Source organism: Nelumbo nucifera, chromosome 1, assembly GCF_055504915.1.
Source record: "Nelumbo nucifera cultivar China Antique chromosome 1, China Antique-T2T, whole genome shotgun sequence".
Taxonomy (NCBI): domain Eukaryota; kingdom Viridiplantae; phylum Streptophyta; class Magnoliopsida; order Proteales; family Nelumbonaceae; genus Nelumbo; species Nelumbo nucifera.
This window is the reverse complement of record NC_142649.1, coordinates 106,875,096-106,900,007: the sequence shown is the minus strand read 5'-3', so window position 1 is coordinate 106,900,007 and position 24,912 is coordinate 106,875,096. Positions and strand designations below refer to the sequence as shown.

The window sequence follows — 24,912 nt, the reverse complement described above, 5'->3', positions numbered from 1 at the left end:
TTAATGTGGCACTAAACAGAGCGAATGGCGAAAACAAGATACAATCCTCACAGACTTGACCAACTTTTGTAGCCTGAAATAGTAAAATATGTATGTTTGCTTATACACAAAGCCTACCTTGCTCCTTTTTATTTGTGAGAGAAGTTGGTTGGCTAGACTATGACAAGTCAGTAAGGACAAGATATAAAATTCCTATCTAGCCAACCAACTTGGTGGGAATAAAGCACTTGGGTAATTTGAGGAACTCCTTTGGGTGGACATTCTCTTTTCTATTTTATGCAAAACTTGGTAGGAATGTAATGCTCTAAAATGGAAGAGACTTTATAATAAATCTGTAAATAGCAATTGATTAACCACCATGAAAGCAAAGGAATCGACAGGGTAACCAAAACAAATGCAGTTGATAGTAGATACCAAGGTCTAAAATTAACAGAAAAGAAAATTGGTTTAACACTGGATGGGGGAGTAGTAGACGAGTAGTCCCCCACCAAACCTCCCTCAAACCTGGTGAAGGCTGGATAAAATTCCAAGTCTCAGCTACAACCACCCAGAGACTTTTCTGGCAAGCTTCAGCTCATTCATATGATAGATAAACCATGATTGATGGAGCTCACCAGTGCATCACTCATCCAAAATTCTGAAACTGAATAATCTTATCCTCTCTCAGATCAATTACTTGGGCTATGTTTAGTTTGAAGGAGAAAATAGGGAAAACCTATACAAGATTTGTAAACGTTTTCTTACTTTTCCTTTCCTTTCCCCACCTTTTCCTTCAAACCAAACATAACCTTGGCTTCTGATTCTAACGAGATTGGTGTTGTGAGGGGAATCATCAAAATGCACACGCGCGTAGGACTTGCACACAAAAATCTAAAGTTATTGGGTTATGGGACTCTCTTCATACACTACTGACTACTCATATGTAAATCCCAACAATTGGTCCACCCAGAAAATAGCCCAGTAGTTGAGCAGGCCGGGTTCATTACAAGCCAAATACAGTATTCTATGAATTGTTAGAGAAGACGCTCGAACTTTGCCAAATTATCCATCCAGTTAAAGTTTTGGCTCCTTCCACAAGCACTACACTGAAGAATACATAATCATCAAATTTGACTATCAACTTGAGAGAAGTTTTCAAGCCTCAATCATATGTTACTTTTTTTTTTTTTTTTTCTGGATTTATTGTCCATGCCAAACAGTACGGAGTGTTTTCTTTCTTGTCGCAGCACAAAATTCAGAGGGTCATTAGCAAGTCTGTCAACTGGTCAGATCTCGACCAGCTCTGGGTTGACCCTACCCAAAACCGACAACAAAAACATACGGACCTGAGACCTCATCGCATTCCCAACCCTATTGCTAATCGGGTTTCAATGGGTCGGACCATATGACCCGATTATAACTAACAAACTTTTAGCCGGTTAATCAGTTTGGGTCTTAATTGGACTGGGACATGTAAAATCAATCCCCACCTCTCTATTACAATGAAAACCCGTTGACCCGGAATTACCTAGAAAGGCTGTGTTTGATTGCAGTGCAAATTTATTTTAATTGATGTAAAATTATAGTATTGCAAATTCTGATTTATTTTTATTTCAAATTTTATCTTATTTTGTTTGATTGTAATACAAATAAAATAAAATAAGATTACCTAAAGCAGAATATAATAAAACCCAAAACAAAATTAAATTAAAATTGCATTTTTTTTTCATTTGCACTCCCATGCATCTATACGAGTGCAAACAAAACAGGAGAAAAGGCTGAAACCAAAATAAATCGCCCAGATTATTTGCATTCTCATACTTTTGCATCAGTACAAATGAAATTTCAATGCAAAACAACAAGCCTTGAGATAAAAAGGGTTGACTACCAGAAAGATGAACATAAGTGATTGGCAGGAGAAAGTGATTTGGGCAAATCCCCTTCTTTCAACTGTGCACACCCCAATAACGAAAGTACAAAAGTGACCCTATATATAACTTACTACCATTATTTAGCTGTTGTGTTTTGACCTGACCAGATGTGTCCAATCAGACTAAAGAGTTAAAAAAGAGCTACAACCTACAATCAAACTCAAAATAAATAGGGTATAAGAACGTAAAGAGGACAAAAAAGACATTATAATTTAGCATTTGTTTGTTCTTTCACATCTAGCGGGTCAATTAGTCAACCAAAAGTCAACTGGGTAGGAATTAAAAAGTGACAAAACAAGAAGGGAACAATTAAAGGGTAATTTGGACATGTAAAAAAATTGAGGGTTAGATGTCGTATTTATGGCAGTAAGTAGGGGTTTTTTTCCTTTAAGTAAAAAAAGAAAGAGGAAGCTCCCTTCTCTCTTCTTTTTGCAGTCGAGTTGGAACAGAGAGGTACAGTTTGTGAATGAATAATCAAAAATAATAATTGAAGGAGGAGAAAGAGAGAGGCGGTACAGACTACAGACAGCAAAGTCAACAGGAAAGAAGTCTGCCCTTGTGGCAGCTTTTTTATTTTTTTCTCTTCTGCACTGGCGAGGAACACAACAAAACGGTTACAAATTCGGAAAAATAAACACCAACACCAGCGATTCCTCTCATACTTGTATTAGTTTATTATCTCTTTCGTATTCGTCTTCCCAGAGTAGAAAGTTTTTACATGTTGATTCTCGCTTTCCCTCTTTTCTTTTTCTTTTATTTTCAATTATTGTTTATATTACTTGTGCGATCGAAGAACAAGAAGAACTTCAACAGCATGGATAGCCCAAGTCCTCTCTGCCCTTGCACTCGCTTTCGATTCTGAAACAAGGAGATTGGTGCCAGATCGGTAAGAGAAATTCCGAGGTACCCAAGTCGCTTATTTCTTTATTTTTTTTCCTTTAATTCTGTGTTTTGGGGTGGTCCATGTGGGGTTTTGCGCTTGTTTTTATTGGTGGGTTATTGTTTTCATGATGGGATTTCTGGTTTTGATGATGCAGTTTATGAAATTCTGGTCGAAATCGTTGTTTTTCTCAGTGGGTTCTGCCTAAAATTTCCATTTGAGAATATAAGAATAGATAGATGTTGAGAATTTGGTGGAAGAAGTAGAGGTGGTGCAGGTTTATATGGATAGGTTGTGCTGCTTTTATGATGCCTATTCTGAGGTCAGTAGAATTACCCCTTTTATTATCTCTGTGATTCTTAGCTATTTCTGTAGTAATTACCTTGCTTGGTAGTCTCTGAAAAAGCATGAAAGCCATTTAAATTTGGGGTGCCCTCAAACACTGCCGTGTAGAATTGATTGGAAAAGTAGTAGCTGCAGATAGTTTTTGTGTTCGCATTTCAACTTATTTTCTGGTTCGATGCTCTGAGCTAAGTTGTTATTTTGCCGCTGGTTATTGAGGGGAAATGTTCATTCAGAAATTGCTTCGGTTGTTTGTTTTCTTTTGTTGGGAAACTCCTGATTTTAGGGGGCATGGTTAACTTCTTTTCTATCCCTATAATTTGGGTCTCCTCTAATGGATTTTTTTTTTTTATTGCGTTCAGCAGTTTTCTGGTTTCAGTAATTGGCATCCTAGCAGACTTCTGAGCTGATTAATGTGTCAAACTGAAACCAAGACTATATCTTAGCTAGAATTTCCTATTACCTTTGCTTTGGTTTAATTTTAGTTTCTGCTTTTTTTATCACGTAGAGAATCAGTTTCTACATGATTTATATTGGCCTCTTGCCCATATGAAAAGTTCTGGAAATTGCTCCTCTTGTTTTCCTTAAATAATCTTAAGAAAATAAGCATCTCTATGTATAGTTTCTAGTTCTTATTAGTTTAATGTTAGTAGTTTACCAAAAACAAAAGAGTTTAACGTTAGTATTGTATCTTTAGCTTGTAGGAGTGCGTTCCTCATGTGGCTCCGGTAAGGGGAGAAGCCATCGAGGTCCAATCAAGTATGGATTCAGCCTCGTGAAAGGTAAAGCAAATCATCCCATGGAGGATTATCATGTTGCCAAGTTTGTCCAGGTTAAGGGTCGTGAACTTGGATTATTTGCTATTTATGATGGCCATTTGGGAGATAGTGTGCCTGCATATTTACAGAAGCATTTGTTTGCCAATATTCTAAAGGAGGTGTGTTGTTTATTTGAGATGAAAGTATTATGATTTTATGCTTGAGACTTTAGCTATTTAACTTTAATTATGATACTTACCTGAAAAGGTGCAGTCTAATGCCATTTGTTTCATCATTCCAGGAAGAATTTTGGACTGACCCCAGTAGATCCATTTCAAAAGCCTATGAGAGGACTGACGAAGCAATTCTTTCCCACAGTCCCGATCTGGGACGAGGTGGATCAACCGCAGTTACTGCAATACTTATAAATGGTCAGAAGTTATGGATAGCCAATGTTGGAGATTCACGGGCAGTTCTTTCAAGAGGGGGACAGGCAATACAGATGAGTACTGATCATGAGCCTAACACTGAACGAGGAAGCATAGAGGATCGAGGTGGATTTGTCTCAAACATGCCAGGTTACCCAAGTTAACCTTTGCTTTATTCCTAAAATTTGCCTTTGTGCAAAGATTTCTTCTAAATGGGTTAATTTATTTCAAATGCAATAGTCTATAATTCTATATCAAATGTGGATGTCAAGCTAGTATTCAAAAAGAAAAAAAATAATAATTTATCTATCTTTAAGCATAGGTATCCAACTAACGAGGTATTCTTTATGTAAAAATGACTGCTTATGGAAACACCTCAAGTTTCTTAATATTTGAGAATGTTTTAGAAATTTCTGCCTGTGATCCATTAATTATGCATTTGTCATTATGTTTTATGGCAGTTCCTGTTGAGTTTCATTGTACACAACTCTCCTATCTTATTGATAACCTTTAGTCTTAGTTCTTATTTTCCTCAGTGATATAATGGTATTTCAGTTCCAAAATCCCTTTGTTGTGTGCTGCAAAATATTCCTTTTCCAAGAAATTTGTCAAATTAAAATTTGAAATTTCATGTGTATGTGTATGTCTGTAAATTACTAGACTAAAGTGATCTAGCAGGAAGTCAATATAACCCATGGATCATTGCTAAAGGAGTGTTCTTAGAAGTTTTTTTGTCAGACTAAAAGTGAATTAGAATATTATATATCATTAATAAATTAAATTAAAATGACCAAATATTATATTTTATTGATAAAATGAATTAGAGGCTACTTAGATATTATATATTATTAATAAAATGAATAAAAATAACTTCGATGAGACTTGAACTTATAAGCCATTAATGAAAGCATGACATTTAAACAAAACCCTTTTATCAATAAATATATGTTTTTTATAGATATATGCATATATATTATTAATATTATTTTGACAAAAGGTAAAATATAATATATTTTCATTATGCCAAAAAACTCATGTACAACAGAAGAATGTACATTGGGACATATACAAAAAAATTGCTTTGAATATCACTGCTTTACATGAAAAGAAAATCTTAATTAGGGATGGCAATTTTCCCCATTTCCCCGATCCTCGCGGGGACCTGTTCCGAATGAGGAGGGGATGGGGAAACTTTCATCCCCATTGGCATGGATGGGGAGAGCACTCCCTGCCCCACGGGGACCTCGATCCCCGCTAATATATATGTATATATGTACGCATACGTCTATGTATGTATGTATGTATATTAATATTTTTAAAAATATGGTTAAATATGTTTGAATATATTTGAATATTTTTCAATAGGATTGTAATTTTTAATTATTTTGTTTTAAATTTTTTAAATAAAATAAAAACAAAAACAAAATAGTTGACATTATAAAAAATCACGGGGAGTGGGAATCCCCGTGGGGATGGGGATGGGGATAACCTTGTCCCCACTGGTGGGGACGGGGATGGGGATTTTTATGGGGACGGAGATGGGGAGTGGCTCCCCATCGCCGCCCTGCCCTGTTGCCATTCCTAATCTGAATCAGGAAAATTTCTGTAAGATCTCCCTTTAAATTCATCAAACCTACCTGCCCAAGATAGCAACATTCTTATGATCTTGTTAGTGAGTAACACATCTTCCATAACATTATTTACAAAAATATGAGCATTCCTTTCACCCCTACTCAAGTTCCCCAAACGCCATGCATCCAGAGGCTCCTTAACAGACCCTGACAGGCACATTTGAGAGCCAAACAGCCAAACATCCTTGACCAAATATGGAATGCAAATTTACAGTGGATAAATATATTATTGGCAGAACCCAGGCAGCTGTCAAAAAAAAAAAAAAAAACACTGATTGGAGTATCAACTTCTATGCGTCTTTTTAGCAGGTTTTCAGAAGTGAGACATTTGTTCTGAATTACCACCGAATAGAGAAAATAGGTCTTGGAAGGCACTTTTGAACACCACACTTTAGCTCCTAGGTCCTAGGAAGGTGTTGTCACCGTCCAGGGATTATTTCTGATAAAAGGATACCACATAAAATTTCTTTGAGGGATTCCATCCCAAATCCTCCTGTCAGTCTGATTTCTGTTTATTTTTGCATGTTTAAGATCAGCATTAGCTCCAAAACAGAATCCATTTTCCAGTCATTTAGGCTTCTCCTAAAACAGGGTCCCACACAACCAAGCGATCCACCTCTTAGTAGCTTTATTTCATTGACGTTTCTTTGTTTAGAGATAAATCAAATAAAACAGGAAATGCTTCTTTCAGCGGTGTCCCTAGACACCATTTATCCCTCCAGAAACTATATCTCCATTCTCTACCTCATAACTGATACCTTCTTTAAATATTTGGTATGATTTTTCAATCCCTTTCCAAAGTGAACATCTGAGAAAGATGTTTGCCTTTGCCCATCCCAAATCCCAACTCCTATTCCCGGAACCATACTTAGTGTCATCAATCACCCTCCCCCACAGGCTGCTGTCCTCCCCCATAACTCCAAAACCACTTCCCTAAGAGAGCCAAATTAGCTTTACTAGACTCCTTAGCCCAAGACCCCCCTCGGAGAGCAAACTATTTTCCACTCAACTGTGTGAAATTTGAACTCTCTCCACCCCTTCCACAGAAATTTATGTTTTTTTTTTCTCATTCTTTTGCAATGTTAACTGGGATTGGGAAAAGAGATTACATTTAGGTTGGCAGGCATGATAGCACAAATACTAGTTCCCAAATTGCTTTTGAGCAGCATGCAACCCCAAATACTTGGTTGACAAGCTCCCCACCTTACATTTTTTTTGATGAATGCTCCCCACCTTACATTACTAATATTGCTGGGCTCAGATCTTAATTGGATTTGGCTGGATCCAGATTTGATCCAATTATAAATGGATCTGATTTTTGAAATCCAAATCCGGTTTAATTAAATTGAATTTCAAACTCAGACTTGGATAATCGAATACCATCAACGGCCCTAGACCTTGATGGCGAAGGCTTGAAGGAATGAGGTGTTTGTAGGGACTGGGCAAGTCAGCATAACAGCAGACTGAAAGGTGGAAGGTGTTATGGACGCACGCAATCATAGGCAGCAGCACGCACCATCCGGCAGCAGCACTAGAGAGGGGCCCACACGACAGCTCAGCAGGGTGGGCCCACACTTATCTTGCCACAACAGCCCTGCTCGCCAACTCGCCGCCAGCTGCATTATCCCTCATCCCTTATCCTTATCTTATCTTATCTTCTTAATAAGAGTTCTGTTTGCCACCAAAAGTAGGAGTTGTGTTACCATTAGAAGTAGGTAATTTATTTAGAAGTAGGAGTTGAGTTTGATATGGATTACCCTAGCCTAGCCGAATCCAACAAGGAATCCCCTTTCGTAATCTCTTATTTAAGGAGCTATGAGTTGAAATAAAGGCATTCAGTTTTTCGACCAAGAAAGGTGTAAGGAGAGTTTGGGTGATCTCTTGGACAAATCACCCACTCGATTGCCACAATAGGGTCTGTACGCAAGGGGAAGGGCAAGGGAAAGCAGGAGTCTCTCCCGGTGGACCGACCCGTGATGAGATCCTACGCCCGGGCTCATAACATTCTGTATCAGAGGCTACCATCATGGGGGAACAGGAGCCGCTGTCTTCCAGGGTCCACGAACTGGAACACAAACTCGCCGCCAGCTGCATTATCCCTCATCCCTTATCCTTATCTTATCTTATCTTCTTAGTAAGAGTTCTGTTTGCCACCAAAAGTAGGAGTTGTGTTACCATTAAAAGTAGGTAATTTATTTAGAAGTAGGAGTTGAGTTTGATATGGATTACCCTAGCCTAGCCGAATCCAACAAGGAATCCCCTTTCGTAATCTCTTATTTAAGGAGCTATGAGTTGAAATAAAGGCATTCAGTTTTTCGACCAAGAAAGGTGTAAGGAGAGTTTGGGTGATCTCTTGGACAAATCACCCACTCGATTGCCACAATAGGGTCTGTACGCAAGGGGAAGGGCAAGGAAAAGCAGGAGTCTCTCCCGGTGGACCGACCCGTGACGAGATCCTACGCCCAGGCCCATAACATTCTGTATCAGAGCCTACCATCATGGGGGAACAGGAGCCGCTGTCTTCCAGGGTCCACGAACTGGAACACAAACTTGCAGAGACCAGCATGGAAGTTCGTGAGGTCAAAGACGATGTCCGGGAGCTTCGACGTTTGCTGGAGACGTTCTTATCCAATAAAGAATGAAATTCAGAAGGAACCGCCACCAGCAACAGCCGCAGGCCGGACTGGGTAGAAACGTCCGACGAACATCAGATCGCTGCCCCGACTACCGCTGTTATCCCCAAATACAGTCGGCTAGAATTTCCGTCCTACAACGGCACTGGAGACCCACTGGGATGGTTGTATCGCTGCGAGCAGTTCTTCCACAACCAGCGCACCGATAACAGAGACAAGGTCAGTCTGGCCGCTTTCCTCCTCACAGAAGAGGCACAACTCTGGTTCTACCGTCTAGAACAGGAAGAACCCGGGCTTAGCTGAGAACAATTTAAATCCTATTGCCTCCTCCGGTTTGGACCCCCGCTGACAAGTAATCCGCTGGGCGAATTAATCAACCTCAAACAAACCGAAACTGTGGCGGATTATCAATGCCAGTTCCAAACCCTTCTCGCCAGAGCAGCCTCGGTACGCCCAGACCAGCAAGTCGACATGTTTACAGCAGGGTTAGTGCAACCCCTAAGAGTGGACGTCGAGATGCAACACCCTCCTAATCTAGTCACAGCTATGAACCTCGCACGTGCCTTTGAAAGGAAGATGCAACTCTCTCACGGGAACCTCAGCATAGGATGGCCGGCATCAACATGGACACCTTCGAAGACAACAGGAGTGACACCCTCTTCGATCACCAGCAGAGAACAAAGGCTTCCTACGGGGTAACCCCTCCAGATCAGCATCAAGCATAGGAAGTAGCAGGACTGCACCCCCATTAGGTGGCTGACCCGAGCCGAGATGGCGGAACGGCGCGCAAGGGGGCAGTGCTTCAACTGCAATGATCTATACTCCGCTGGGCACAAATGCAAGAAGTTGTTCTGTCTTCAGGTAGAGGAACCCGAAGAGGACGAGGATGAACCTGCAACATCAGAACCAGAGATCTCCCTCCACGCCATCACGGGGATCAAAACTTCCCAAACCATGCAACTGTGGGCGTTGATAGCAGGACAGCCAGTCCGTATTCTAGTAGACTCCAGAAGCACTCACAACTTCGTCAGTGAACAAGCTGCCCGCCAGTTAAATTTACCCATAGAAATCAGACCGCAGTTACAGGTAGTCGTGACCAACGGGGAAAGAGTTCACAGCCCCGGTATCTTCAAGGACACCGAAATTCAGGTCGGATCAGAGTCCTTTCGTGCTGATTTATTCGTACTCTCCTTGGACGAATTTGACATCGGCCTGGGGGTCAAGTGGCTGATCACGTTAGGGCCCATCCTTTGGGATTTCAGCGCCCTAACAATGGCTTTCCACCTGGATGGGAAACCGGTTACATGGCAAGGAACCAGAATAAGAACAAAGGCGCAGCTGCATACACTCTAGGGTGAGGTCTCACGCGCAACAGATATGGAAAGGCTCCTTACGGATTTCTCTGCAGTATTCAAGGAGCCCAAGGGGCTTCCCCCTTCCAGAGCCTGCGACCACCGAATCCCTCTGATAACTGGATCTGATCCCGTTGTTGTCCGGCCCTACCGCTACCCACATCGGCAGAAAGATGAAATAGAGAGGTAGTGCGCAGACATGTTACAGCAAGGGATCATCCGCCCCAGCCGCTCCCCCTTCTCCTCTCCAGTTCTTTTGGTACCCAAGCAAGACAGGACTTGGAGATTCTGTGTAGACTACAGGGAGCTTAACAGCCAGACGGTCAAGGATAAATTTCCTATCCCCATCGTAGAAGAGTTGTTGGACGAGCTCCATGGCACGCAGTATTTCTCCAAACTAGACCTCCGATCAGGATACTTCCAGGTTCGAATGACTCCAGAAGATATAGAGAAAACGGCCTTCAGAACACACCATGGCCACTTCGAATTTCTGGTCATGCCTTTCGGTCTTGGCAACGCTCCTTCCACGTTCTAGGCCCTGATGAACGAGGTGTTTCACTCCCATCTCCGCAGATTTGTCTTGGTATTCTTCGACGACATCCTAGTCTATAGCAAATCGTGGGTAGAGCACGTGCAGCATCTGCGGATCGTTCTTGAACTCCTGCAACAACATCAACTATTCCTCAAGCGATCAAAATGCTCCTTTGGGGAACGCAGGGTCCTTTACTTAGGACATGTGATCAGCGGTCAAGGGGTCACTGTGGATGACTCCAAGATTCAGGCCATCAAGGAATGGCCCAGACCGCAATCCACCAAGGCTCTCCGCGGTTTCCTAGGGCTGACAGGCTACTACCGCAAGTTCGTTCACAATTACGGACTGCTGGCGGCCCCACTAACAAATCTGCTCAAGAAAAACACCTTCCTCTGGGACGGTACCGCTGATGCAACCTTTGTAAAATTAAGAGAAGCCCTCTCCTCCACACCGGTTCTACAATTGCCAAACTTTGATCTTGACTTCACAGTGGAGTGCGATGCATCCGGCACCGGCATAGGTGCCATACTACAGCAGCAAGGGCATCCGATCGCCTTCTTCAGCCGCAAGCTGGCCGATCGCCACCTTAAGTTGCCCGCCTACGAACGTGAACTTATTGGACTAGCTAAGGCAGTGCAGCACTGGAGGCCGTACTTGTGGGGGAGAACCTTCATAGTCAAACGGACCACTACAGCCTCGAGTATCTGTTGGAACAACGGCTCACCACCTCGCCGCAGCAGCATTGGGTCAGCAAACTTCTTGGGTTCGACTTCCGGGTAGACTACAAGGCAGGGGCCTTGAACCGTGCCGCAGATGTCTTGTCCTGCCAAGAAGAAGATATACTCCTCCATGCAATCTCACAGCCCCGAGCCTCCCTGTTGGAAGACATTCAGAACGGACTGCTACAATCACCCGAATGGAACGATTTGATCAAGAGAATACAAGCCAGAACGACCAACCCAAATTGGTCCGTGCACGACGGTTTGGCACTATACAAGGGACGAATTTATCTCCCGACCGACTGCCCCTTAATTCCCTCCGTTATCTCCAGCATACACAACGCCACGCATGAGGGTATCCAGAAAGCATTGCACCGCATCCATGTGGATTTCCACTGGCAGGGTATGAAGGCTTCGGTACGGGACTTCATCCAGAGCTGTTTGATGTGCCAGCAGCAGAAGTGGGAAAACTTGCACCCAGCAGGCTTTCTCCAACCTCTCTCACTCCCCACTCAGATCTGGGCAGATATTTCCATGGACTTCATCGAAGGCTTACCCAAGGTTGGAGGGAAATCGATGATATTTGTGGTGGTGTACCGCTTCTCCAAGTATGCTCACTTCCTTCCCTTATCTCACCCCTACAGCACGGTTTCAGTCACCCACACCTTCTTCGCCCACATCTTTTGATTGCACGGGCTACCCGAATCCATTGTAAGTGACAGGGACCCGATCTTTACCAGTGCCTTCTGGAAGGAGCTCTTCCGACTGTAGGGAACAAACCTGGCCTTCTCCTCCGCTTACCATCCACAGACTGACGGCCAAACAGAGGTGGTGAACCGAACAATAGAGATGTACCTCCGCTGCCTTGTGGGAGACCAGTCCAGACGTTGGGTGGAGTGCCTTCCATGGGCCGAATACTGTTACAACACATCCTACCACTCCTCCCTTGGCATGACTCCCTTCCGGGTGGTGTATGGCCAAGACCCTCCCCGTCTTTTATCTTACGAACCCGGTTCAACACGATTGGAAGAAGTGGATCGCAGCCTCCAAGATCGCGATGCCCTCCTGGCCGAAGTCTCCTTACGCTTGCAGCAGGCACAGGCGCACATGAAGCACGCCTATGATCAGCACCACCGTGAAGTCACCTTTGAGCCAGGATAGTTCGTTTGGCTGAAGCTCCAACCCTATCGGCAGCTCTCCCTCAGGCGTAAAGTCCCCCCTAAGCTAGCCTCCAAATTCTACGGGCCCTTCAAGGTTCTACGGCAGACCGGGAAAGTTGCCTATCAGCTCGAGCTATCGGAGCACAGCAGAATCCATGACATCTTCCATGTGTCCCTACTGAAGCCTTTTACAGGGACTCCCCCTGATCAGGTGCCTTCCCTACCCCCTCTAAAGGACGGCAGACCCATCCTCCAACCTTGAGCTCTTGTCCGGTCACGCATCAATCAGGGTACCTTTGAGGTACTAGTGGAATGGGATGGACTACCATCAGCTGAGGCCACCTGGATTCCCTGGATCGATCTTCACAACGCCTACCCAGATCTCGAGCTTGAGGACATGCTCGTTGTCCAGGAGGGGTGTGATGTTATGGACACACGCAATCATAGGCAGCAGCACACACAGCAGCACGCACCATCCGGCAGCAGCACTTAGGAGATGCACGCACCATCCGGCAGCAGCACTAGAGAGGGGCCCACACGACAGCTCAGCAGGGTGGGCCCACACTTATCTTGCCACAACAGCTCTGCTCGCCAACTCGCCGCCAGTTGCATTATCCCTCATCCCTTATCCTTATCTTATCTTATCTTATCTTCTTAGTAAGAGTTCTGTTTGCCACCAAAAGTAGGAGTTGTGTTACCATTAGAAGTAGGTAATTTATTTAGAAGTAGGAGTTGAGTTTGATATGGATTACCCTAGCCTAGCCGAATCCAACAAGGAATTCCCTTTTGTAATCTCCTATTTAAGGAGCTATGAGTTGAAATAAAGGCATTCAGTTTTTCGACCAAGAAAGGTGTAAGGAGAGTTTGGGTGATCTCTTGGACAAATCACCCACTCGGTTGCCACAATAGGGTCTGTACGCAAGGGGAAGGGCAAGGGAAAGCAGGAGTCTCTCCCGGTGGATTGACCCGTGACGAGATCCTATGCCCGGGCCCATAACAGAAGGTACCTACTGACAAGGGCTTAATGCTTTCTTTGAGCATAGGTCAAGGTAGGTTCCAAGTTGGGCAGGGACATGTCAAGGGCTGCTTGTCCCTTGACATGCTCTCTTCTTAAGGAGTCCACACATTGGTCACCATGCCCAACTCTAGATCATTTTTGGAGAAAGTATGACATGGCTAGAGTTGATAGTTCGGCAGTTGGAGAACTTGGATCCACACTATGGGACATTTGGGGGCTGCATGAGCACCGTTACCACTGATACAAGTTCCTTCACCTATCCTCAGTTTTGTTTACTCCACTGTTTTAAAAGGTATGCCTAGGCTTATAAGCAAGGTCCATTTCATGGGATGTGTCTCTGAAAAGCAAAAACTACCAAAGAAACTTGATTGACAAATGGAATGCAACAAAAAGAATCTCTACTTCAATACCCTATCAAAGAAACATGGAGCTAGGAATAGGTAGGTCCTTTATTTCCTTTTTTAAGTTATTTGTTGATTAGGAATGTGTGTGTGTGTGTGTGTGTGAATGAAGATAACATCATCCCTTGGAGAGAGATACAGATGAATTATCATCAAACTGAATGAAGATTTTCCCTATGTATGCTATGTGGTAATTATTAGAGCTTGTTTTTTCTTCTGATAAATGAAAGAAAATTTTATTAATACCAAGAGAGCATTACAAGCAACCCTTGGAGAGGCATGAGCTGCGACCTCTCCCAACATAGAAATTAGAAATAAAAAACTGAAAGTACAAATTACAACTAGACCCAATACAATTGATCCCTATTTGCCTCTTTCTTGGTCAAGTAATCAGCCACAGTATTACCCAACCTTCCCATCCATTGTTAACCACTTGAACTTCTTGATTTCATCCCTGTAAAAGTAGCACCAAGTGATAGACTTTGGATCCTTCAACCACCCCACTACCACCTTAGAATCAAAATTTCCACACTTAGCTCATTTGCAATCTAGGTTCCTTGTATAGAAACAAGTAAGTCAACCCTTATAGAATATCCTACTCCCATAGGACCCAAGAATAAAGCCATAACAATTCCATCCTTCTCTCTATGAACCCCTCTAATTCCAAAAGAACCACATTACCTTGACTACTCCCATCAAAATTCAGCTTCATATATCCTTCAAGAGAAGGTGTCCAAACCAAATTTATCCCATCCTTCTTAGAGGAGCTACTTGCCACAAGTAACCAATTCCTTCAAATATCATCAAAGGAGAAAAAGTGATACATATTCAAGGTCTTTAACCAATGTATTACCCTAGTCATCACACAATCCTTGATTTCTTGTTATCTTTTCTTCCTTTTGTTGAAATATTCTTGCATTTCTTTCTTCTCAAATGGTCCAAATCACTGCTGCTCTCGCACAACGTTACCCTTACCCTTTCCTTAGGACAAGCAAAGGTAGACAAGTCAAATAGCATATTTACTATTGTTGGCAAAATCCACCTGCACCAAAACAAAGAGAAAAACCACTCCCAAATATCTGCAACAAAGGGACAAGAGATAAATAAGTGGTAACAACCCTCTTCATTAGATTTACGAAGTACACACCAGTTTGAAGAGATACACAAAAAAGGTCTTCTCTTCTGTAAATTATCGGAAGTGCTTACTTTTCCCATAAAGTACTTCCCAGCAAAACACATTGGTTTTAAGAGAGATAGGCCTACACCAAAACTCCTTGAAGGGGAAAGTCTAAGGAGTTGAAGACTAACAAAGGAACTTAAAAAGGAGGCATAAGAAAAGGAGCCTTTAGGGTGGGGAATCCAAACTCATCTATCTAGTTTAGGGGGTTCCAAACAAACATTACCAAGAGTAAGCAAAATCCCAACCACTGAAGCAGACTCCTCACCACTCAACCTTTTACGAAACCCAAAATCCCAACTCAAATTATTAGAGCTTGTTTTAAGATTCCTCTTTTGATAAATGAAGAATTGTATTATTATGGAAAAGAGAGCCAACTAAGCCCGGTTACAAGGATGACATGGTTGAAGGTATAGGACTTGTAAAAATATGTAACTCATGTAGTTGGAAAGATAATTTCAAAATATCATTCCAATGAAAAGTGTTAAACAACATAAAATAGCTCTGATACCATGTCAACCAACATAAGATAGAATAGTAACTCAAGGAGGAAACAAGAAAAAGAAATAGAGAAATACCAAGGTTTAACGTGGTTCGACTTGGTAGCCTACATCCATGGGAGGAGAGGAAACACATCCACTATGAGAACAAGAGATACATCTCTCTCTCTCACCTCACTCCCTAATCTCATACAACCACTTGTTTAAATAAGCAAAAGACCAAAATACATCAAAATTACACATAAGCCCATTTTCTAACATAAATACATATAGGTCACTTATCAATATTATAAATACAACCAAATTCAGTCAACACACCCCCTCAAACTCAAGGTGGGAAAACCAGATTGAGTTTGCCAGTAAGGATGCTGAAACAACCTCCATGAAAATAGGTTTTCTATTGAAGCAACAGCCATGAACCTTGAGATGTTGAAGGGACCTCTGAAGCAATAGTTCACCGATACACCAAGGGAGCTTCACACATTCACCAACAAAGTTATCACCACACCACAAATCATTACCAACTCACAAACATCCATAACTCGAGGCATCACAACCTCTTTTCCAACTCATTAAACAACACCATCTCGTAAACAACCACAACTCGAGGCATCAAAGCCCCTTTTCCAACTCACAAACCCACCACCAACAAACAACCACAACTTGAGGCATCACAACCTCTTTTCCAACTCACAAAATCACAAACAACCACAACTTGAGGCGTCAAAGCCCCTTTTCTAACTCACTAACTCACAAGCAACCACAACTTGAGGCATCAAAGTCCCTTTTTCAACTCACAAAACCATCATCAACTCTCAAACAACCACTACTTGAAGCATCACAACCTGTTTTCCAACTCACCAACTCACAAGCAACCACAACTTGAGGCATCAAAGCCTCTTTTCTAACTCACGAAACGTCGAAACCACCACCAACTCACAAAGAACTTCAATCTAAGACTAGTAGATGACATCAATAGTCAATTACTACATGGAGAGATTTCATAGTAGTCAACTACTATCAGTATCCTGCTCCTAGTAGTCAACTACTACACAGATTTCATAGTAGTCAACTACTACTTCAACTGAACATGAAATAGCAGTAACCAGAACACCTTCACAGCTCACAAAATCACTTTTCACAACACTATTAAACTCTTCACAACAACCAGAACACCTTCACAACAACCGGAACACTTTCACAGCATCCAGAACACCTTCGTAGCAACTGGAACACCTTCGCAACAACCGGAACACCCACTCTGATACCATGTTAAACAATATAAAATAGCTCTGATACCATGTCAACCAACATAAAATAGAATAGCAACTCAAGGAGGAAACAAGAAAAAGAAATAGAGAAACACCAAGGTTTAATGTGGTTCGGCTTGATAGCCTACATCCACAGGAGGAAAGGAAACATATCCACTATGAGAACAAGAGATACAACTCTCTCTCTCTCTCTCTCACGCACACACACACTCTTACTCTCTTCCTCACTTCCTAATCGCACACATCCACTTGTTTAAATAAGCAAAAAATCGAAATACATCAGAATTACACATAAGCCCCTTTTCTAACATAAATACATATAGGTCCCCATAACTTATCAATATTACAAATACAACCAAATACAATATATCTCTTAACAAAAAGGATCATTACCCAAATATTGATCCCAATTATCCAGGACCTTGGGAGAGTGGACTGGATAGGGATGTAATCTTTGGCATTCTTTTTTGCAGAAAGTGGCTGCTCTCAGAGTCCAACCTACTTTCTCATGCTTGTTAGTCTTGAGAGTTTATCATTGGACCAAACAATGACCCCTGAAAAGATAATACCACTCCAATCTAAGCAAAAATTTTAAAACATTAGATATCTAAATAGCAATAGAATGGATGCCCAGAAGAAGATGGCCCTTTCAATTTTTGCAATAATCCTCCCGTCCTGTTGAATATACAAGGTAAGATTTCTCAGTTCATATTCCCTTTTTAATCTTTTCTTCCAGTTATTGAGCCTTTTTTCTGGGTTTCCTTCTTTGCTTGGTTTTATTAATGAATTTTCAAAATTTAGAAGAGCAAATTTTAGAATTTGAAAAATCCAATTCCTTGTTGGGTCAATAAAATTCTTATGGAGTACTGCCTCAATTATATCAGTAAAATTAAGTTTGTGTGTGACTGGTGTTGTGGAGAGTGGAGTCTGGATTTCCAGTTCTAGACACAGGTGCAAATATTTCAATGGCTGAAGTGATAATCTTGATTGTGAAGCTGGTGGAGCTTGGCTACTTTGCATACTGTACTCTCTGAACTACAACCATGGGTTCATGTTCAAATTATAGCTTATGCACTCCAAAAACAAATACATAAGCAGTAATTTGGCTTTGGTTTTATCCAAATTAATTGCATGAAATTAGTTGGTTCGTATGGGAATCTGATACATTAATCTTGATGGTTCGTAATTTTATGGTAGTCATAAACCTCACATCTATTGGCATCTTAAATTAGGGGATGTCCCAAGAGTGAACGGCCAGTTAGCAGTTTCTCGTGCTTTTGGAGACAAGAGTCTTAAATCACACTTGCGATCAGATCCTGACATACAAAATGCAGACATTGATTCTGATACTGATCTTCTCATCCTTGCAAGTGATGGTCTATGGAAGGTTTGACGTCTTGATTTTTTACCATTCTCCAGTATTATTTATATTTATGTGTGGAATATCTTTATGCATCTTTTGTTATTTATACAGGTTGTGGCCAATCAGGAGGCAGTTGATATTGCAAGAAAAATCAAGGACCCACAGAAAGCAGCCAAGCAACTAACAGCTGAAGCAATAAATAGAGATAGTAAAGATGATATATCCTGTATCGTTGTTCGATTTAGTTGGTAAAGCATGAAGGTGCAATTTATCCTTAGCTGCTGCTTTGCATATCTTAGGAATCTCCATTAGTGGAATGCCAATCTATAGACGACACCAGCCATGAGACTTGTGCCTCAGTGGGGTGGTCCTCACAGTATCCAGCAGAATTACGAAATTACTCTGAACAAAGGTTATATTGCTTCGCTTCCCGCTGTAAATTTTTTTCTTTTTTTTTTTCCTTTTCCTAGGTTGTGGGCTTTGATATTGTTTGATTTCTTCAACATTTATTAGCAATCTGTTGTACACCATCAGTTTTTCCTTCTCTTTTTTATTCTAATTTCTATTTCCATGAAATCCATGATGCAATATAGTGGACAGACGGATTATTTGTGATAATTAATGGAAAGTCTGGTTTTGTTGTTCATGATGAGGATATTGATATGCTGCCTATATGCTCCATCCATACGGAGAAAATCATTGGTAGACCTCAATGAGCATCTCTCAAGACTAACACCAACTTCTTTTGACGTTTAATTGCAGCACATTGAAGCCAATTACAGAATCATCCATTAGGGAAAACAAAAACCCGTCATAAGATATGATAGGTTTTAAGCACCATTTAGGTCCGTTTAGTTTGCGAGAATAGGGGTCCAGAACCAATTGTTTGGTTGGACAGAATTGGAATCTCATTCCCATTTCCAGTGGAATAGCATTCTCCCATTTGAGAGAATGGCCATTCCCTCTCCCTCTCCAAGGAATGAGAATCCATTCCAGCCAATTCTGATTCCGATTTCAATTCCAGACTAAACCAAACAGGTGAAGGGAATAGACCATTCCAATTTTGATTCCAATTCTTAATCTGACTGTAAACCAAATGGACCTTTAATAATGAGCCCCCTCCCCCCACCCCATCCCAACCCACCCTCTCTCCCTTTCTTAAATTGACTGAATGATCATTTCTAGGTGATGGCTATTAACATTAGACATATTGAGTTATTAAAAAACCCACTCAGGTTTTTTTTTGTGTTATTTATTTATTTATTTTTGTGACTCTTACAAGAGTTGGTTTATGCAAGTAGATCTCATACCATGTTTAACTTATTCATAGTTTACTATAAAAATTGTTCAAGTTAAATACTAGGAAAATTACTGATAAGAGGAATTTTAAAATTTCACTAGGGAATGTGGAATACATTCTTGAAAAAAAATTACTGACGGGCACTTCTAAATTTTCATTACAATCAAGGAATGTGAAACAGCATTTTTACAAAAAAATTCCTTTAACTAAAACTTGGCACAGGAAATTGAAACCGCGTCTGCATCTGCTGGCGAATTAGGTCAAGTACAAGGTTTACAAATACTGTTTGATGTTGCACCAAACGTATTTACATTTGTACAGTGCCAAAAATGTGGTTTGTGTTAGATTTGGGATAGTGAGCATAACTTTAGGAATAAGGAGAATTAGGTCAAGTACAAATATGTTCCTTCCTTATATGGCTCAATTTGGGAAGAGTATAAAACAAATATGTGAACTACAAATATAAGATTTACAAATGCAATTATAAGGTTTTCTACTATACATATTTGTATTTGCACTCTTTCCAAATTGAGCCCAATGCAAATACAAGGTTTAGTAATACCATATATGAGGTTTTGCACTGTACATATTTGTATTTGTATTCTTCCCCAATTAAGGCTAAGTTGTGAAATGCTTAAGCACTTATTTTGGGGTTAGGACCATACCAATAAGCACTTATTTGTGTTTGAAAAATAAACCCAAAAAAAACTCTTATTTGAGAAGCCCAATTTTTAGTTTATTTTTAAGTGCTTATTTCCTTTTTGGCTTATCTTGGCCGATCACATCATTTTATAAATACCTATATTACCCCTGTCACCAAATGCTCATAAGTACTTATTAGAATAAGCACTTGTTTTTCAAATAAGCACTCTCAAACTTGGTTTAAGCCTTATAATTATTAGGCTATTAAATACTATATATATATATATATATATATATATATATATATTTGTACTTGCACTCTTTCCAAATTAAGTCTCATAATTATTAGTCTCAGCTTGCCAAAAATACAAACACAAATATGTACAATACAAATACAAGATTTAGAAATATCATATGTAAGGTTTTGCATTGTACATTTGCTTTCGCACTCCTTCCAAATTGAGCCTTATGTAGAGTGCTGATACATAAAAACGTTGCTCTTGTTATTTAGGTAAAGTATACTAGTAGCACAAATTGTAGCAGAAAAGAAAACATTATCTAGTGTCTAGGTGTCTGGAGGATTCAATTAAAGGTTCTATCTCCCATGGGCTTTGTATCCCCTGGTCATTCATTAAGGTTATGCTTTTAATTACATCAACAACTAGTTTTGCCAGAAGATCCATCTATAAATAATACATTGATTTATTCAGACTTAATTCTTAATTCACTGCGAAGAGATCGAATTCACATCTGCGCCCCACATGCACATCTGAGCGTGCATTGAGAACATCTCCCGTGGGGCGCGCTCTGTGGGGTGTAGATGAATCAAGAGTATTGTCAAATGTTAATGTAATTTTATTTTTAACGATACCTAAGAAAAGTTATTTTGAGAATTTTGTCATGTATTTATTGGGCCACCCAAGTTGGGCTGGGGCATATATTTTTAAGTTCATGTTGGGTTTCTCGCATTGAGTCTCTGGTTGGGTTGGGTAAGGTTGAGATACCCTTACCTCAACTTGGGCTTGGGTTGACCTTAACTTGTTCCAACCTGGTCGGAGTAGCCCCGCTCTGAGAATTAAGAATATTTTAATTTGTCCATGTATCAACCAGTGATTGAACACTTTCAATCACTGAATAAGTTCAAATAAAACCCCTGGGGAAGGGGGGAGGTATTGGTATTTAACCAAAACCCCAAGGGCGATGCCATAGTGGTGTGGTACACATAGTTTAGTTGGGTGTTCTCAATCCGAGTCTGATCCGGCCCAAGCCATAATTTTATGTGGGTTGGGCTTGGATTTTTAGCTCTCGAGCTAGGCCTAGGCCCTTTCATTTCATGGGTTGGGCCCAGGCCTAAGGTACCTTAGGTATTCCAAACCTGGTCAGTCCAATCCGACCTTTATCCTAACCTAAGTTCAAACTGACTGTATATATTCAAATATACACAAGCATGCATATTTATATATACATATACATACTTTTGCATAAATGTATGCATGCAAACATTTATATTAAATTTTAGAGCGATCAATCTCAATCCAACCCAAGTACATCAAATTTCAAGACAATTTGAAAATATTAGAATTGACCTCAGGACTCGGTCCAGACTCGGATCTTAAACCCAAATCTTAAGGTTAGACCTAGGCCTAGCAAAACCCACTGACTTGCATCCCTACTATTTAGTGGGGGTTGGTGGATTGGTGGTGGGCCTGGTAGCAATGCATGCACAAGCCCACTGGCACCTGCAGTGTGGTGAGCCTGTGTCCTATAGGTAGAGGGCCAATTGACCTATTTTAGGATCTATAGTGAATCTATATGCTAATGCTTGACTTTCCACTAGGGCCAATAATTACATCTGAATATTATAATAGTATCATATAATGTGAAATATTGACAAATGGTGGTTGTGCAAACATTTTAATCTTTAAATCTAATCCTTTGATTAGATCATTTAAAACGTATAGGAGAAGAATTCAAAATATGAGTGCCTCTTCATCTTTTCGCCCTTTTATCTTTAATTGCACATGTGAATGGCATGTGATTTTAATAAAATTTGTTGATTTTAATGAAATTAATAGAAATAATAGAACAAATTAAAAATTAATATTCGTTTAAAAATTATTACAGAATTATCTAATAATAATAAAATTTAAAAATAAGAAAATAAGAAAAATAGTACAAAACGACACAAACTGATTTATTTCAAAGTTTGATTACATTAATTTAAATCCCTTCAACATTAAACATTAATAAATTGAGGTTTGGTTGGATTCAGATCGGCTCAGCTTACTTGGGAATATTATAGTGCTTTGCTTAAAGCCTATCCACTACATGTGCACGACAGCACGAGTCCCAATTAATTTTATATTATATAAATTAGAAAATAAATTTTATAAATATATTATTTATCATATTATATAATTAATATTACACATTTATCAATCTATCTATTTATCTTTATGCATATACACAGTATATAACAAGACAGTCCATGTCACCTTGATTCTCCTTGCTCCTTTACCCCAATCCTACATTCTCCTTGACTCTCTTCTCCCCCTTCCCACCACTCCCAATTTGCCATCTCAGCACCTTCTCTCTTCATTCCTCTCCCTTTCCATTGGGTTCTCTCTCTCTCCCCATAACTCACGTCTCTCACTTTCGATGTTTCTTATATATTCATGGCATCTTCCATTATTGTTGAATAATTTATTCTTAAATAATTCATTAGTTATGAAAATTATTAAAATTTTTGGAAAATATTCTACCAAAAATTATGAAATAATTATTTCATAAGCAATCCATTATTTAATAAATATTAAATAATTTAATAATCTACCAAAAATTAATAAACAATCCATTATTTAATAATTTTTGGTTATTAATAAATGTTCAAAATTTCAACGTTTAGTGTAATTTACATTAAATTGTAATTTAATAATTTTTATGACAATAATTTATTGATAAAAGATATTACTAATTATCATAATTTACTAATTTCTATAAAATCAATAATTATAGTTAACAATTATCAAATAATTTAAGGAAACTTTCTAAACTAATAATTCATAATTATTTTTTAAATAAGTAATTAAAAAACTAAGAAACTAATCTATGAAAAAAATATTCTTCAAAACTATTTAGATAATAATCCATTATTATTATTATTCAACTAAATAATTATTAAAAATTTACAAAAATTAAATTAGGAAATTAAAAATAATGTAATTTACCATAATTACATTAATTTACTATAATTATATTTACTTTGATTAATAATAAATAATTTACATTAATTTATTGTTATTGTAAATACTTAATTTACTATACATTACTACTAATCAATAGCAATTTCAACAATTTTTTGAAAAATTATCATAAAATATTGTTAGTTAATTAGTTATAGAAATTTATTAAAATTGTAGGGATGGCAATTTTCCTTGAAAAATAGGGGCCCTACCCTACCCCACCCCGAACGGGGCAAATTTTCTCAAGTCTTAAACAAAGACGAGACAAAGACGGGGTGGGGACAAGAAAAATATTTTTGCCCCAAATTAGGGATGGGGTTTGCATATAATTCCCCAAACCCAATGGTAAATTAGTAAAATATTCACAGATTTAATATTGGTTTTTAAAACATCTCTAAGTTTTTCTCATATTCTTATAATTCTAGGATCCCATAATTTCATTTATAAAAGACCCCCAAATTGTCATAGTCCAATTCCTAAATTAAATACCCCAAAATCCCTATAATCCTATATATAAAATATCCATAAATTATTTTTTTTTAGGTGGTTGCCTCAGGGTGGGGAAAATTTGGGGATTCCACATCCCGATGGGGAATAGGTGCCTCGCCCTGAACCTGCCCTGCCACTGGGGTTAGGGTGGGGATGGAGTAGACTATCTTGACTTACAGGGGCGAGGGACAAGGAGGGGTGCCCCATTTCGTGCATCGCACGGACCCCCACTATCTATCTATCTATCTATCTATCTATCTATCTATCTATATAGCAAGACAGTCCACGTCACCATGCCTCTCCTTGCTCCAAACGGAACGAGATTTGCTCCTTACACATGGGCACCTCACAGGCACATCCACCGTGCATTGGGAACATCTCCCATGAATAATAACTTATAAGTACGGGAGATGTTCCCAATGCATGGTAGGATGTCCGTGAGGTCAGTGTGAGGCGCCTTGTGTGAGGAGCAAATCCGGTCTCGCTCCAAACCCCCTTCCTAATTTCTTACTTTTTTGAATTTTTTATTTTGTTAATTCCACATAATTACCCATTGAACCAATAAGGAAATAGCATAGGCTTAACTATTTCAAACAACCATAAAGAAAGAAGAATTTGCTTTTCTAATGTTTAGCCAAGTGGCACCACTTTCCCTCGCTTTCTCCTAAATTCTCTATAATTCCTATTTATCTCCTAAATTATCTCTAACTCCTATTTATCTCTTAAACTATCTCTAATTTAGTAGAGAGATTCCCTCCTAAACTATCTCTAAATCCTATTTATCCTCTCCTCCACTTTTTATTTACATCTATCTAAAGAAAGTTTCAATTAAAAAAGTTTAGAATTATTTAAATAATACAACAAAATTATATAATAACTATAAAATATGTATTCAAAATACAAAAATTAATTATAATAGATTTAATAATATTCATATTATTAATAATTCTATATTTTTACAAAATTCATCATGAAATTATGTAGTAACAATATAAATTATAATTTTATGAATTATTCAATTTAAATGTTATTCAAATAATAAAACTTTAACATTAATAAATAAAACATTATTTAAATATTTCAATAAGTAAATATCTTAAATAAAAAAAAACATTAAAAATGGTGAAATAATTATATAATAAAATATTTAATATTGCATAATGA

The 24,912-nt window shown here is 39.3% G+C and overlaps 1 protein-coding gene across 2 annotated transcripts; it reads left to right on the top strand.

Moving 5' to 3' along the window:
- The first annotated feature begins 2,299 nt into the window (after positions 1-2,299).
- LOC104605997 (putative protein phosphatase 2C 9) lies at positions 2,300-18,721 on the top strand. 2 transcript variants are annotated; one of them, XM_010270983.3, is made up of 6 exons: positions 2,300-2,796; positions 2,948-3,112; positions 3,830-4,069; positions 4,192-4,468; positions 17,945-18,099; positions 18,187-18,721. In XM_010270983.3, exons 2-6 carry the CDS (start codon positions 3,074-3,076, stop codon positions 18,325-18,327), a joined length of 852 nt encoding a protein of 283 aa, XP_010269285.1. In that variant the 5' UTR covers positions 2,300-2,796; positions 2,948-3,073; the 3' UTR covers positions 18,328-18,721. The 2 variants fall into 2 exon arrangements, with proteins under 2 accessions (XP_010269285.1, XP_010269284.1); XM_010270982.3 differs by having other exon boundaries at positions 2,300-2,813.
- The last annotated feature ends 6,191 nt before the right edge of the window (positions 18,722-24,912 follow it).